We start from the raw sequence: 13181 nt of genomic DNA on the forward strand, positions 1-13181 counted from the left end.
TTAATCTGCCTGTGCTGCCACCTTAATTGATTCTTGAAATTTTATACCATGCTCTCTCTATTCTTTAATATTCCCTGAGGCTTTATCATTTATAAATATCTCCTCATCTTTGTGATAGAGATGGGAGTTTAGGAGGTACTGTTGAAGTTGTCTGAGTAAGTCATTGACGATAGTACAAACTGCAGTCTCTGGGCATTGTCGATCGAGGGAATGAATGTTCAAGCATCTGGTTGTGGGACCAATCAAGCAGGCTTCTCTTATTTTGAATGTGGTCAAGAGTCTTACGTGCAGTTGAAAATACACTTATCCAGGCCCAAGGACAGTACATGGCAGAAAGGCTATGAGATGAGTCCCTTTCCACATGATACCCAGTATTTGACCTATTATTTGCAGGTACAGTATCTGCGTGGTTGATCTAGTTGAATTTCTGGACCAGGATAATGTCAAAAGCTCCAAAGCATGGATTTATTATCGCAGCAGTGCTATTGACACAGGTTTAGCTGCCCTCGCATCACAACCCATTCCATGTCACCAGACAAAACGTTAAAGATCGACAAAAAGTTCAAGCTAGTTTCCGTTAAATAATTAATAAGGAACCTAAACAACAGCTATGGAGAGACTAACTGCTGTATTTTTATACTGTATCCTATACTGCTGTATTTTTAAATGTTACTGTAATTAATGAAATCATCAATTTCACGTGCAAAGGGATCAGGTTTTACTTTCTGATAACTGTTCAAAAAATGGTAACATTTTTCCACATAGCATAATAGCATATATCTTTAAAAATATTTTCATACCTGTGTCCTAATTCTTAAATCATAATTAACTTTAACTTTTCAGTTGCTGAAGTTTTCACTGGTCAATCTTGCAAAACTATTAATGCTGAATTCAATGTACATCATCAAATTTAAAGTTATTTTTCTTTTTATTTAAGACAATAGAATCTATTGACTCTGGAAAGCTGTTCCTGCATGCTTACCATGTTGACCTAGATGGTTCAATTAAAACATTACGTTATTATGCTGGCTGGCCTGACAAAATTCAAGGACGCACCATTCCTGTTGGTAAGCTTTAATTTATGACCGATAATTGTGTTAAATTAATGTCCTAATCTGCCCTTGAAATAAACATCATGGGAATTTTATTATAATGCAAGAGTGTTCACGGAAGAATGTCTATTTTTGTCCTTCGTATTTCAATCTCTGTTCAGAATTTGACACAAATTATCTTGGTACATTATACCCAATTCAAGTCTTAATGAATCAATTGAATCCTAGAACTGTTTTGTTGGAAATGTTGGTTAGAATGTCAATTATTTCATTTATCTTATTTTAAAACAAACAATATATTTGACTCTTTTAGTTCAGGGGTAGTTGAAATGGATATTAATTCTAGGCATTGCCAACAACATTCACACTCAATTGGGGGGGGGGGGTGGGAACCAAACTAATAAGGCTTTGAAATCTGTTAATTAATAGATCCCCAAAACATAAAATTATTATTATTGTACATATTTATTTATGGATGCTTTACTCCCTAATCTGCTATAGACATGAACATCTTGCTGATGTCTCAAGTTCAAGTTTATTTATCATCTGATTGCACAAGTAAAACCCGACAAAACAACGATCTCCAGTCCTCGGTGAAAAACATGTAAACACACTAGAGATAAAACACACACAGGCAAGCAATACATATGCAGAACCAATATACATATATAAAAATAAATAAATATTGTTTAATAAACAGTAGAGTCAAAGAGGGTTAATATGAACAGTTCCTTTGGTTGTTCTGCAATCTCCCTACTTGTGGGAAGAAGCTGTTTTGCGGCCTGGTGTTACTGGCTCTGATCCTCCTGTATCTCTTTCCAGATGAGAGTAGCTGAAAGACGCTGTATGCAGGGGGATAGGGGTCTTCAACGATTTTGCGAGCCCTCTTCAGACGATCCCAGTAGATCACATTAATGGGAGGGGGGTGGGGTGGGGGGTGAAGGGAGACCCCAGTGATCCTCTCTGCTGCCCTAATGGTCCTGTGGATTGGCCTCCAATCCAATACTCTACACAAGCATCTTGTGGAAGTAGTTGTTGTTTATTCATAAGTTTACATAACAAATCAAGGGGCATAAAAACTACCTGGTTAAAGTTAAACTTCAGTCATGTCGGGACTATAGTGCTCTGAACTGGTACTGATCCAAATCAGCTCTCACTGTCTAACAGTATCATTAAAATGAAATGTTCCCTTTTATTTCCCGATCTAATTATACATTGTAAAGCCACCTGTTTATAGCAAGATAGTTGAAAGATGAAATAAAGGAAGCACTCCTAAATTAAACAGTGGTTATCCATATATTTCAATCTTTCACATACCTAATGCAAAACTATTTTCAGTGCTAATTAGAAACACAAATAAATCAATTTAGCCAGATTTGCAGAGTCAATCCTAGATTATTTCATTCTTACCATGAGCATCGTTTTTTTTTCTTTAAGGATAAACATCCAACTCAACTTTTAATTTAGTATTGTTATAGAGTCATACAATGGAAAAGAGGCCATTCAGCCAACTTGACATTGCCAACCAGAACGTCCAACCCACACTAGTCTCATCTGCCTGTGTTTGGCCCATATTCTCAACCTCAAAAATAGTAAAATAGTACCTACCTCAACCATGTCCTCCAACAGCCTGTTCTATACACCCACCACCCTCAGTGTTTTAAAAAAAAAAACCCTCAGGTCCTTGTTGGGGTGAAATATGCACTTATAACCATCATGAATTAAAAATTAAAATAATCCATTGGTGTTTAGATTTGCAGTATTCACATTGCAGGATTCGCATGTTCATCTGTGTTTTGAGAGATACACAATGTTTTCCAGATTTTGGTGAACGGACTATGTTCTTCAATATTGTGACAGATCTACAAAGTTGCTGGAGATCTTACATCAAAACAGAACAACCACCTAGTTTTTCTCAAAACTGAAGATGCTGGAAACAGAAAGAGGAAATGCTGAAAATGGTCAACAAGTTGAGCAGTTTCCGTGTTTTTTTTTAAAAAAAGTCGTATCAATACTTTAGGTCATAAATTCTGATGAAGGGTCTTGGACCTGAAAAGTTAACTGTTTACCTCTCCACGGATGCTGTCTCACCTGCTGAACATTTCCAGAACCTCTGTTTTCTTATAGAAACATAGAAACATAGAAGATAGGAGCAGGAGTAGGTCATTCGGCCCTTCGAGCCTGCTCCACCATTCAATGAGATCATGGCTGATCTTAAAGTTCAGTACCCCGTCCCCGCATTCTCTTCATAACCCCTAATTCCCTCAAACTGAAGAAATATATCTAATTCCCTCTTAAATATATTCAATGAACCTGCCTCTACTGCTCTCTGTGGCAATGACTTCCACAGATTCACCACCCTCTGGGTAAAGAAATTCCTCCTCATCTCAGTTCTAAATGGTTTGCCTATTATCCTTGAACCATGGCCCCGGGTTCTGGACTCTCTCACCATTGGAAACATCCCTTCCGCATCCATTCTGTCCAGTCCTGCCAGAATTTTATATGTCTCTATGAGATCCCCTCTCAATCTTCTAAACTCCAGCGAGTAGAATCCCAAATTACACAATCTTTCCTCATAAGTTATTCCTGCCATTCCAGGTATCAGCCTGGTGAATCGCCTTTGCACTCCCTCCATTGCAAGAACATCCTTCCTCAGATAAGGTGACCAAAACTCCACACAATACTCCAGGTGTGGTCTCACCAAGGCTCTGCATAGCTGCAGTAAGGTATCCTTATTCCTATACTCAAACCCTCTTGATATGAAGGCCAACATACCATTTGCCTTTATAACCGTCTGCTGTACCTGCATGCTCGCCTTCAGTGACTGGTGCACAAGAACCCCAAGGTCTCTCTGCACTTCCCCATCTCCCAATCAATTGCCATTCAAATAGTAATCTGCCCTCCGGTTTGTATTAACAAAGTGGATAAACTCACATTTATCCACATTGTAGTGCATTTGCCATGTCCCAGTCCCCCAATTTATCCAAATCAACTGGAGCTTCCTGAACCCCTCTTCAGTGCACACAACCCCTCCTAGCTTAGTGTCATCTGCAAATTTGGAGATATTACATCCAATCCCCTCATCTAGATCATTAATGTAAATTATGAACAGCTGGGGTCCCAGTACAGATCCCTGTGGCACCCCACTGGTCACCACCTGCCACTCAGAAAATGAGCCGTTTATCCCAACTCTCTGTCTTCTATCTGCCAGCCAGTTCTCAATCCACATCAATACCTTGCCCCCAATCCCATGAGCCTTGATTTTGCTTGCCAGTCGTTTATGTGGGACCTTATTGAAGGCCTTTTGGAAATCCAGGTACACCACATCCACTGGCTCTCCCCATCTATTTTACCTGTCACCATCTCAAAGAATTCCAATAGATTTGTCAAGCATGATTTACCTTTTGTAAATCCATGTTGACTCTGTCTGATCCCTTCTCTGCTAGTCATATGCTCTGCTATTACATCCTTAATAATGGATTCCATCATTTTGCCCACTACTGATGTAAGGCTCACCAGCCTATAATTCCCCGCTTTTTCTCTCCCCCCCTTTTTAAATAGTGGGGTAACATTAGCTACCCTCCAATCCATGGGTACTGATCCTGAGACTATCGAGTTCTGGAAAATAATTCTTAAAGCATCTGCTATCTGAATGTCCACTTCTTTAAGTACCCTAGGATGTAGATTATCAGGCCCTTGGGATTTATCGGCCTTCAATCCCTTCAATTTCCCCAAGACCATGTCCTTAGAGATACTGATTTCTTTCAGCTACTCCCTTGCATTAGTCTCTATGTTTCCCAACATCCTTGGGAGGTTATTTGTATCCTCTCTTGTGAAAACAGAATTAAAGTAAGAATTTAATTGGTCTGCAATTTCCTTATTCCCCATTATATATTCCCCTGATTCTGAGTGCAAGGGACCTACTCTGGATTTCACCAATCTTTTCCTCTGCTTTTGCAGTTGGTTTTTATGTTTGCCGCAAGCTTATTTTTGTAATTTATTTTTGCCCTCTTGATTAATCCCTTTGTCCTCCTTTGCTGCATCTTGAACTGTTCCCAGTCTTCGGATTTGGCACTTTTTTTGGCCAATTGATATGCTCTCTCTTTGGACCTAATGCTGTCTCTAATTTCCCTTGTTATCCACGGTTGAGACACCTTTTTTGGTTTACTTTTATGGCAAACTATTTCTGCAATTCTTCCATTAGATCTGTGAATGCTTTCCATTGTCTTTCCACAGTCAACCCCCATAAACACCACCCAATCAATCTTACTCAACTCCCGTCTCATACCATCATAATTCCCTTTATTTAAATTCAGGACCTTAGTCTCGGTTTTAATTTCATCACTCTCCATGTCGAGTGAGAATTCGATCATATTGTGATCGCTCCTACCCAAAGGGCCTCGTACAACAAGATTGCTGATTAGCCCCTTTTCATTACATAATACCCAGTCTAAAATGGCCTGCTCCCAAGTTGGTTCCTCGACGTATTGGTCTAGATAACCGTCCCGTAAACATTCAAGGAATTCCTCCTCCTCAGTATTTTTACTAATTTGGCTAGTCCAATCTATATGTAAATTAAAGTCTCCCATGATGACAGCTGTTCCCTTATTGCACGCTTCTCTAATTTCTCTTTTTATGCCTTCCCCACCTCTACATTACTATTTGGAGGCCTATATACCACCCCCACTAACACACATGATGTCACTGAACTTTTAGATGTTGAGGCATTACATTATGCAGCTTAAAGGGAACCTTAACTGTAAAATTTAGAAGAATGACTTTTTTTACAATAATATCGATTCTGAACAACCTTAAAATAACTAAAAATATATGTGCAGCATTATGATTGGGTGAATGCCATTAATAGAGACTGTACATTAATTTTAAAATGTTAACATCACATTGATTATATCTATACCAGGGTAAAAATGCAATATCTGTCATTCTGTCAAATTGCTTTTATGTATGTTATTTTAAAAATACTGTTGAGTTGTTGAAATATATAAAGGTTTGCTCATGTTATCTCATGATCTTGTCATTAAGTTAAATCGATGTTTTCTGTTAGATGGTGATTATCTCACATTTACAAGGCATGAACCAATTGGTGTGTGTGGCCAAATTATACCTGTGAGTAAAAGAATTGTAATCTTTATTTGCAATTATTTCTGTATAGAGCTTAATTTTCAGTTGCTAAGTAGAAAAAAACAAATTAAGCTAAAGTATTGTAAGCATGAGGCCAAGTAGGTAGTCTCTTATGGAACATTATTCATTCATATTTGGAGTTACTTGCACGCATATATCTTCATCATGGAGGTTCTGAACACCAGTAACATCTCCTTAAATCTATCACATCTCTCAAGCTTCAACACGCTCCTTCAGGCTTATCTGTGTGATCAGGTTGTTAGCCACATGTCCCTTTTTTTAGTTTCATGTGTGCTAGTAAAGCACTTGGAACATTTCCCACATTACAAAATGCCAGTATGAAGCCTTCGTTAATTATTCTTCACTTTCCCCTCTTATAAATATCCCAAAATGAACTGAATGTTGATAGTTTAATTAGATGTGTTCATTAGCAAAATGTACTATTAAATCATATTTTTGGTTGTTTTCTTCATAGGCAAAATAAAATGTTTTGGTTTACAATAGTATCGCCATTTTCCTGCTTATCAAATTTCCCGCTTTGTCTCAAAATACATCAATTTTTTAATGGCAGCCTCCTGAACTATGCTGACACCTTTGGGTGCGACATTGAAAGTGAACAGGATATTTTGCAAAATTATTCGATTGAAATGGAGTAAATAATGGAGTTAAAAAATGTCCTTTTTGTGTGATCAGCTGCATCGTATCCATTTTTAAATTTATTCCTTACCAATAAATTATTCCCCAAAAAACACTTAGTACTTTAATCTGTAACCTCAAGCACAAAAATGCTTATTGTTTTATAAAGTTCAGCCAAATGAACAGCAAGGTGATTAGGCTTTATTATAAATGGTTCTTTGTCAAACAACCAAAAATTAAAGAATGTATGTTTGATTGAGGAGTAAATAGAAATAATTAATATTTGCTATTTCAAAAATTTGAAAGAATTGTATATGCAGTTATGTTTGTGCAGAGTCAATTTGTGAATATACTGGTTAAATGGGTGTTAACTTTGATTCGCATCTAAATTACCGATGTGTATCACTGCCGAGAAAGATTGGCTGGAAGGTCATTGGCATATTCGTGGTTCAATATTTACAGTTAAGAATCTTACTGTCCGTGATTGTTAAGAGAATCAACATTGAAATTTATTTTGTGCATTTCCTTTGTTCACATACCTCATAATATCTCCTCACAACTTATTCCTTGACGCCACATTGACAGAGGGAGCTGTGATTAAAGGGTGTATCAGCCAAAGAGCTTAATTATAGCCTTCAGTCTGACCCATACTCTCAATTCATAACTACACAATATAAGAGCATAGAAAATAAAAACGATTTGCTCTTTCGAGATTGCTCTATCATGTTTGATCTTTTATTTTCATACAATTGCAATATTGCCACCCTCTCTCCAAACTCCTGGATAATTTTTGTCCTTCCTAAATATATTCGCAAATTGGCCAGCACAGCATTCTATGATAGCGAATTACACAGATTCACCACCCTTCAAGAGAATTAATTTATCCTCAGCTGCCAAATGTCTTTCCTCTTATCCTGTGACAATGACGCCAGGCTCTAGATCTTCAGCTGGAAGAAGCATCCTTCCTACATTCAGCCTCTGAGACCATGTCAGAATTTTGTACGTTTCAATTTAATTTGTGGTGGTTTTGAGAAGGGTACAGAACAGATTTACCGTGATGCTGCCTGGTTCAGCGAGATAATATACTATGGGACAGGTTGGGCAAACTTGAGTTGCTCTCGCTAGATCATGGGAGGATGGATGACAGGGCACCTGATATAAATTTATAAAATCATGATTGGTATAAATAGGGTAGACACAGAATCTCTTTTTCCCAGGGTAAAAATGTCACCTACTAGAGGATGTGCATTTAAATGAGGGGGGAGGCGTGGATTTGAAAGGGATGTGTTGGACACGTCTTTTACAGCTGTAGGGGCCTAGAGCAGTCTGTCCGTGGCAGTGGAAGAAGCACACACAAAAGTACAAAAGTAGTGTTTAAGGGGCTTTAGTGGACACATGAATATGTAAAGAATCGAGGGATATTTTTCTGCACAAGCAGTTGAGTTTTAGCTCAACTTGGGCATGATGTTCAGCACAGGCATGTAGGAAGAAGGATCTGTACGTGGCTGTACTTTTCTATGTTTTTAAATTCTAAGGAATCTTTTTTTCTCTTTTCATGCACTTCCAGTTGAGCGCTGAACAATATTAACCTTGCGATTTCAGTCAAGGACTAAGCTACAAGAAGAGGTAGTGCAGGCCATGGCTTTATTCCTTGGAGTGCAGCAGGACGAGGAGTGATCTCATAGAAGTGGTGCTAAATGAGGAGAGGAATAGATTGGGTGAATGCCCAGTGTTTTGTCTAGAGTAGAGGAATCGGTAACCAGAGGACAGAGTTTTAAGGTGAGCGGTTTAATAGGAACCTGAGCGGTCATACTTTTGCACTGAGGGTGGAGATGAATGGAATGGCCCTGCCAGAGGGGGTATTTGAGGCAGGTACTGTAGTGCTGCTTAAGAAACATTTGGACAGATGTATGGATAGGTTTAGTAGGATATGGGCTAAGCAAAAGCAGGTGGGACTAGTGCGGTTGGGACGTTGTGGTTGGTGTGGGCATGTAGGACCGATGGACCTGTTTCCATGCTGTTTGACTTTATGAGTCTGAGATAATATACTATCAAATTATAGTTATCATTTCACTTTAAATTTCAACAATGTGCTTTTGAAATTAAAAAAAATTTCTGTGAATATAAACCCACCATGTTATATTACTGTAGTTCGCAAAGTTTAAATTTTGTTTGTCAAACTAGACTTTAAATTTTCATAAAATTCGATGCTATTGATGTAGTACATATTTTTGTCACTTTAGTGGAACTTCCCTCTGCTGATGTTCACTTGGAAGCTGGCTCCTGCTCTTTGCTGTGGCAACACGGTCGTTATCAAACCAGCCGAACAAACACCACTCACCGCCCTCTATATGGCAGCATTAATCAAAGAGGTAATGGGTTGGAATTGAGAATCACTCATGTTCTACAGGTACTCATTCAAAAGTTCCTATCAATCCATGTAAATATCTTAGAAATGTGGAATGGTAAAGATAAAAGTTATGCATTTAATAACTCGACACCAGCCAAGTGAAAATGTTCCAGGAATGATTCTGGCCTTCTGTTGCAATGTGTTTACAGAATTTAAATAATTGAAAATATATGGGAGGCTTGGTGGTGGCAGGCAACAACCAAACAGCATTGAAGCCCTGACAGTAGCTTCTGGCACTGTCAGGCTTTAGGACCCCTGAACGTGAAAAAAGGGAGGCCGCTGCCTCTTTTAGGATATCGACAAGTAGGTGATTTCCCCAGATCATGACAAGAAGCTCTACACTGAAAACGGAGCTTACTGCCAGCCGTTGCTCACCCTCCAGTGTAACCGCTGAAATCTCATCCATCTGATCCACCTGAAAAGTCACCTCTGGGATTTCAACTGGCTCCTGTGTTCATTACAGTTGTGGACCTATTTATTCTGTTACGCCTTGACTACACATGACTGCCATGTTCAGAATCCAATATTAGCTTTTAATGCAGACATTATCATATCTCTATACTGGCTGTTCCTCCACAATACTTGCAGGGACTCTTGACATTTTAATCATAATTCCTCAATTTATTTTTCTAACCCAGGTTAAACATTTTCATGTGCTTTGGTAGCTCACTTGAGATATGCTGCTTGCTTTTGCTTGAAATTTGTTTGATTGAAACTGGTATATTCAATAGCTGGAATGGCATTCATAAGTCACAGCAAATAAATGATTTACTCGAACTGTGAACATATTGAATTGGAATTAGTTGATAACTTTTCTTTCACTTCACACCAAAGGTCTAGGTCAAGTCAAGCTTGAGTTGATCTCCTCAGGCATCTCACTCAGTAATTACCATAAAGGATGCAAAACGTCCTGCTTTACTGGTTTTTGAAGTTAACTGTTAATTGAAGGTAAACTTATTTTTCAGAAGCAGTTTCAACGCCGCTGTGTTTTGTAATATATGTAAAAACAAAATATTTGGCATTGTTTCCAAATTGTTGAGAGGTTTCTATTAACATGGATAAAAGAAACATTGAGATTTCTCATAATTGATCACCTTTAGCAATAGACTATGGCATTGTTCCCACTGGTTAAAATATTGGGTGGTTAGTACTTCTTGCTACCGAAAATTAAAAATTAACTTTCAAGTGAAAAATGCTTTGATTTTTTTTAAAGACAAATGTCCACAGCATTGGTATTCTTTGTTTTCCCACTCTGTTTAAAAGTTACATTGGACTTGCACCTTTACCGATCATTAATTGTAATTCAAATAGCCTAAAGCATCTGCATTTTTTGTTGAGAAATCTAGGTAAAGGGCTGAGGCCTAGAGACTAAAACATAAGTTAGTTTGACAAAAATCTGCAACTCAAGTTGATAGTCATTTGATTGTCATTTGCAATACCAAGCCTGAATTTTTAAAAAAATTACCTCAAATATTTGACGAATCTATCTCAGGAATATTCCTTCAGTCCTGTTCCATTTCTCGAGCCTGAAATCATTATAATGCAATTTCTAAGGATGTAATATCTTTCAATAAAATTTAAGACACTGTCAAATTTAAATATTTTATTTCATCCTTTGAAGGAAAATCAGTTTGTTGCATAAAGCTTTCATCTTCATTTTTGACCTCAATTTTTACTATCCATTAAACTAAAATTGTAAAAATATGTTTCTTGGAGCAAGTTGATTGTTGCTAAATCCTGTTTCAATTACAGACAAATTTCAGTGAATGTAGATAGATCATTCAAAGCTAAGTTTAAAGCCAGAATGTGTCCTTCCTTCGTTAGCTAAGCCAAAGTCTCAGAGCATGAGTTTGCCAACAACTTAATAGGTGAATGGCAATGAAGCCCACCCTTGAAAATTGTAATGGTGGTTGAGCAATGAATACACTCTACCTGAAACCTTCCTCTTGTGCTTATGTTACTGATATGCACGGCAAACCAAACTCTCAAGCTAAAGAACTAGATTTTAAGTTATTATAATTTACTTGTTTTGAAACATTTAATGGATTTATGGTATAAAAAAATGAAGTCATAGGTACTCAAGGTAAAATTCCTTTGTATCAAAATAAGCAACTTAATAATCAACTTCTGAAGTTATGGGTTCAAAATGGTATTAAATTGGTGCAAGATTGGTATGAAACAGGATATTTTATTTCTTTTCAAAGAATGAAAGAGAAATATGATATATCTTTGAATACTCTTTTTTCTTATTATCAAATTAAAGCCTTATTGTTGGATAATTTTGGATGTACTTTACGGTTACCTAGACAATCTCAGTTTGAAATTTTACTTACTGAAGGTGGCAAGAAGGGATTTATATCTGAGATGTACGCTTTATTACAGAATAAAATGCTAGATTAAAATGGGAAATAGATTTAGCCTATCTATTTCTCAGGATGACTAAAATTGTAAATGTAAGGTATCGATTGGTTCATTATAATTCTATTCATCAATTATATTTAACCCCGGAGAAATTATGGAAATATGGGAATTTCTTCGGATTTCTGTTTTAGATATCATAAGGAAGTAGGTTCTTTTTTACATTCAACTTGGTTATGTGAGACTGTGAAACCCTTTTGGAATAGATTTAAGGAACTTTTAGAAGCTATTTTTAAACTGAAACTTTCATTAGATTCTTTCGTATTTTTGTTGGATAATATTAAAAGATTGAGTTTAGAATTAAAATTAAATACATTTCAAATTGCTTTTTTGAGATTGGCTTTAGCTGTGGCTAGAAAATGTTTGGCAATTACTTGGAAAAATGTGACTAATTTGAGTGGTCAGAGATGACATATGGAGTTCCAAACCATGGTAATTAATTGCTGAATTTTATGTTATGTGATCTTCTCTTTCTTTCTTCTTTCTTTTTGGGGGTGGATTAGAGGGGGTTGAGTAGGTTAGGGTAGGGGGTGGGGAGGTTGTAGGGCTTTTTACATACAAAAAAATCATGTTGTGGCGGCATGCCATTAGGCAGGCGAACCGGCCCTACATTTCTCACACACAGTGGGCCAGCCGGCCAAAATGGCGCCATCAGGGATTTCTTCCCGACCTAGGCACCAGGCTTAGAAGCCCGCACTCTGCGGCCCATGTGACACCCTGGCGGCATTGGGGCCCACAACGTGGTTCTCAGCCAGATCCGGGCTGGGAGCATAAGACCAGCCAGGCAGACCTCAATAAATCAGTTTTGCTTACAGAACTCAACCCGTTTGGTTGGGGAGTTATTCAGTAAGCAGAGTAGCCGTCACTACATTGGTGACCCCAACAGGTTAAAAGGCCTTTGAACCCAATATGAACGACTCTTCAATTAATGCTATAGCCATCAAGCTTCTTGATTTCTGGGTTCAGGAGCCTGAGACCTGGTTCAGCCATGCAGAGGCTCAGTTTCATCTCTGCCAGATTTCATCAGATACGACCAAGTTTTATCATGTGGTCACTGCCCTGCACCAGGCCACTGCCAAACGAGTGCTGCACCTCGTTCAGCACCCTCCCACAGAAGATAAGTACGGGACCATCAAGTAGGTGCTTACTGGCTCCCTCGGCCTCTCCAGGCACCAGCGTGCCGCTCGGATGCTGCACCTCAACGCCTTGGGAGACAGAACTCCAATCGCGTTGATGGATGAGATGCTCATGCTCATGGGCGATCACACCGACTGCCCACTCTTCGAGCACATCTTTCTTGACCATATGCCTGAAGACATCCGGCTGTTACAGTCCCAGGAGAGCTTTGATGACCCCAGTAAGGTCACTCCAAAAGCTCAGGAGCTATGGCTTGAACAATTCCCAGAGGGCTCAGTAGTCCAACTGGTTACAAGTCCCGGGCATGACCATGACAAGCCTTCCCCTAATGCTGCGGAGGAATACTCAGCCCCTGCAGGGGCCTCAAAGTGCATAGCCAGAAGCAA

The 13181-nt window shown here is 38.4% G+C and overlaps 1 protein-coding gene across 2 annotated transcripts in view; it reads left to right on the forward strand.

Moving 5' to 3' along the window:
* Positions 1-13181, forward strand: part of LOC138740375 (retinal dehydrogenase 2-like) — a 70578-nt gene that overhangs the window by 13729 nt on the left and 43668 nt on the right. For both annotated transcript variants that reach the window (XM_069892929.1, XM_069892938.1), the window contains 3 exons: positions 938-1067; positions 6118-6179; positions 9074-9202. In XM_069892929.1, coding sequence (XP_069749030.1) covers positions 938-1067; positions 6118-6179; positions 9074-9202 — 321 coding nt within the window. The remainder of the gene's footprint in view (positions 1-937; positions 1068-6117; positions 6180-9073; positions 9203-13181) is intronic.

The sequence above is a fragment of the Narcine bancroftii genome, chromosome 1, assembly GCF_036971445.1.
Source record: "Narcine bancroftii isolate sNarBan1 chromosome 1, sNarBan1.hap1, whole genome shotgun sequence".
Lineage (NCBI taxonomy): Eukaryota > Metazoa > Chordata > Chondrichthyes > Torpediniformes > Narcinidae > Narcine > Narcine bancroftii.